The sequence below is a fragment of the Acanthisitta chloris genome, unplaced genomic scaffold (assembly GCF_000695815.1).
Source record: "Acanthisitta chloris isolate BGI_N310 unplaced genomic scaffold, ASM69581v1 scaffold38456, whole genome shotgun sequence".
NCBI lineage: Eukaryota > Metazoa > Chordata > Aves > Passeriformes > Acanthisittidae > Acanthisitta > Acanthisitta chloris.
Window position 1 is genome coordinate 2,608 of NW_008679316.1, and position 3,381 is coordinate 5,988.

The window sequence follows — 3,381 nt, forward strand, 5'->3', positions numbered from 1 at the left end:
AACTGTAAATGTCTTGTAGAAGCTGTCAGGAAGAAAAGTGGAGCACTTGGCATATGAGCACAGGGCAGCTGAAGTGCTTGGCAGCTGGAAAGACCGGAGGACAAGCACTTGCGCTGAATGCCTCTGCTAATCTCCCAGTACTGAGAGAAAAATATTCCTTATTAAAATTTATTTTCTCAGTTAGAACTTTGGGCAGGATGGGTTATTCAGCTACTATTTTTAGACTAGCTGCTTACTAAAATTCATTTTACACAGCTGGCTAGAGAACTTTGTCCCCAGAGCCTGCACACACAGTCCCTGGACACCCAGCTGATGAGGATTTTGGTTTTATCTTTAAATTAGGTGATAAACCTTGTTCGGGACAGCCCTCCCCTCAGCACTTTGGCCTCCATTACTGTCTTGCGGCCCATCTTCTACGTGCTGCAGCAGGCTAACCACTGGATGTTTATGGGTTACTCCCTGGTGCCATTTTGCCTTTTCACCTGGGACAAATGGATGAAGGTATTTAGTAGCCACAGACAAGCCCTGCAGTCAACCCTTTTCCTTCCATCTTCTCTCCCAGGTTCTTGGCCTGGCCCAAAGCTGCTTGCTGATCCTCAACCCTGCCTTTCTCCTTACAGGTGTACAGGTCTATTTATTTCTTTGGCCACGTGTTGTTCTTCACCCTACTATTGGTGTTGCCTTACATTCGCAGAGTACTTGTGCCACGAAAAGAAAAGCTAAAAAGAACAGAGTAACAGCCAAAAGGTAAGGCTGTGCTAGGCAGAGAGAATCCCACGCTTGGACTAGAAGGTGAAGTGGAGCAGCAGTGTGACAGCCCAAGATGAAAGGCAAACATGAACTCAACTGAAACAAATATAGCACTTCTCTCTTTTCCAGATTGTACCACCTGTGCATTTGTAGGAGTTGATTTAACACTCCGGAAGCAAAGCATCACCTGCCAAGTTTGCTGTGTTGAAGTATGACTTTTTATCAATGCGAGGAGGGGGAAAGGGAAAGCACAGGGTCAGAGACCCGACAGGAGGGGATCAGAGTAAGCCTCCTTGAGCCCCTCCACCTTCTGTCTGTTGCCTTATTGGTGCCGCCCTGCGGCCAGCACTCGCGTCTCTCCGCTGATACCAGATGATTGTACCACGCTCACGGCAGGCGCTGCGCTGGATTGGAGCCACAATCTGACTTTTCTACGTTTGTCATCTTAAGATAAAAATTGCTCCTGGTCTTTTTCACGCAGGCTTCAGCTCCTTTCCTCTCGGGTGCCTTGGTGTGGGAGTGTGAACTGAGCAAGGCAATTCCACAGGACTGAGCGGGTGAGCAGGGCACAGCTGAGAGTCTAAGCTCCATGACAAATTGGGGCCAAGTCCCTGCTGTTCAGGGATTGAGCCTGCCCACGGATGAAATGTGGGAAAGTAAAATTCACAAGCACTTCTTATCAAAAGTTATCTTTAATAGGAGGAAAAAAGAATCAGTGGGGCAAGTCCATTTAAAGTCTGATTGCTCCAGACGCTACAAGGATGGAGTTGAAGCCTTTTCCTTTCCAAGAGCCCAGAGTTGCACCAGGTCCACACCCAACTAAAAGAACCTTCCCAGAATGTTGGGATATAATGTATTTAAGTCCACTGTATACAAGACAACAGTAGCAGCAGAAGCTCATACTACTCCCCAGACCTCCTCAAAGGCAGTAGTAATTTTGGCACACGTCAGAGCAGCAGAGAGGGGGTAGTTGCTGATAGAGACCATCTTCTCTGTATAGTCAACATTGACCTGGGGGAAGAGAGGAAAAAACCAAAACAATCAAGCTGCAAGTTTTCAGTGAGCCCTATCTACCTCCATTAGCTGGAGAGGCTCAGTATTTCTCCAGCAGGACAACTGCCAGCCCTCACTAATGCCCTCTCTTGGGAGAGAAAAAAGGCCCAAGTGTTGCAGTACTGGGCCTTTTTTTGACAAGCCTACCAGGGTGGGGGACTGGGCAGGGGGACGCAAGCTAAGAAAAGGCAGATAAAACCTCCACACTCAGAACAAGACTTGATAAAGATTTTTACAACTCCAAGTAAGGGATGAACACACTTACTGAACCATGGGCAAAAGCTCCCACCACAATGGCAACTGGTTCCTCTGCAGGGACCAATTCACGCAAATCTGACACCTTTGGCACCGAAAAGGAGGTGCCAATCTTCATACAGCCCACGGGGAGGTGGTCACTGACTGGGTTTTTAATGACCTGCAGAAAGCAGAGAGTCAGTAACGGCATAGAAGTAACAGACCCTGCACATAGCTAGGTCCATTGTTTGCTAAAAGAACAAACCAAACCAAAATGAACCCCTAAGAAATTCCTCCTAGGGGGCTTCATTCTGTAGGATATAGATGTAGTATGCTGTGAACAGTTAAAAAGTGTTTACCTTCAACAGCTTCTGAGGCCCATCAGCGGCTCGAACGCTGAGCTTATGCAGCAACTGAACTGACAAGAGAAGAAAATGACTTAAGCTGTCTGTTCTTTTGCTGGAAGAATCCCCTCCTCTGCTTGGTGATCAGAGCTGAGGTACACACAAAGTTTAGAGCTCATAGCATTGCCTGAAGCAGCCCTAATACTGATCAGCAAGCTGTTCTGCTACAGACACTCCCCACTGTGCTCAGAAGCACAGGGCTGGAGTGCGCATCCTGGGACATCACAGAACACACTTCAATTTCTCTGCTCTTTCCTCACTTTCACAGTTTTAAGGTTGGTGAAACCTTCAGGCTTTTCCCAAAGTTCTTCCACTCCCAACCACCACCTTCCTACATTATTCTGTGGCTGGTATAAATCTCAAATAACTTACCCATAAGACCACAGAATCGATCAAAAGTTCTTGGGATTCTGGTTTGGGGATTGACTTCAATTAGCACATTCTTCTGGGTATGGATGTAAACCTGCAGGAGACCAGCCCGGTTCAGGGGGCTGTCCATGAGCATAAGTAGACTCTGAAATAGGAAAGCGAAAGAGAGGATTCGTGGGGATAAACCGATGGTTAGGCCCCACGAGTGCAGAAGGGGCTGATACAGAGGCTGAAAGCTCACGTGACTATGAGAATTCTGCTGTAATGCCAAGACTGTAGGCTCATACCCAAACAGCAACTAAACTTACAAGCCACAGGCATTGCGTGTGAGGCCAAACGCGGTCCTGGGCTCCAGGGGCACAGACGGAGCCCGGACCCGAGGGGCCGTGTCCCCAAGCTGACTGCCGACGGCCCAGGCAGGATCCAGTAGGTACCTGGTGGGTGATGTCGGGCCGCACCTCCGCGGGGTCTCGGCCGTTCCGCAGCAGCAGCGCCTTGTGCTTGTCACAATTGAGGAGCTCGAACGTCTTCCCCACCTACGGCCAAAGCACGGACAGGTGGGCAAGGAGGG

At 48.8% G+C, this 3,381-nt stretch overlaps 2 protein-coding genes across 2 annotated transcripts in view; one reads left to right on the forward strand and one right to left on the reverse strand.

Annotated features, from left to right (window-relative positions):
• Positions 1–1,101, forward strand: part of LPCAT3 (lysophosphatidylcholine acyltransferase 3) — a gene marked incomplete at its 5' end in the record, with an annotated part of 3,405 nt that extends 2,304 nt beyond the window's left edge. Inside the window, 3 exons of the mRNA XM_009077241.1 lie at positions 343–501; positions 621–747; positions 880–1,101. Coding sequence (XP_009075489.1) covers positions 343–501; positions 621–737 — 276 coding nt within the window. The remainder of the gene's footprint in view (positions 1–342; positions 502–620; positions 748–879) is intronic.
• A 546-nt stretch (positions 1,102–1,647) lies between these two features.
• On the reverse strand, positions 1,648–3,343 carry EMG1 (EMG1 N1-specific pseudouridine methyltransferase; the record flags this gene model as incomplete). Its single annotated transcript, XM_009077242.1, has 5 exons — positions 1,648–1,761; positions 2,069–2,218; positions 2,397–2,455; positions 2,814–2,955; positions 3,245–3,343. Coding segments are annotated over 5 exons (564 nt in total), but the record flags the coding sequence as incomplete, so codon positions are not given.
• Positions 3,344–3,381: the final 38 nt, after the last annotated feature.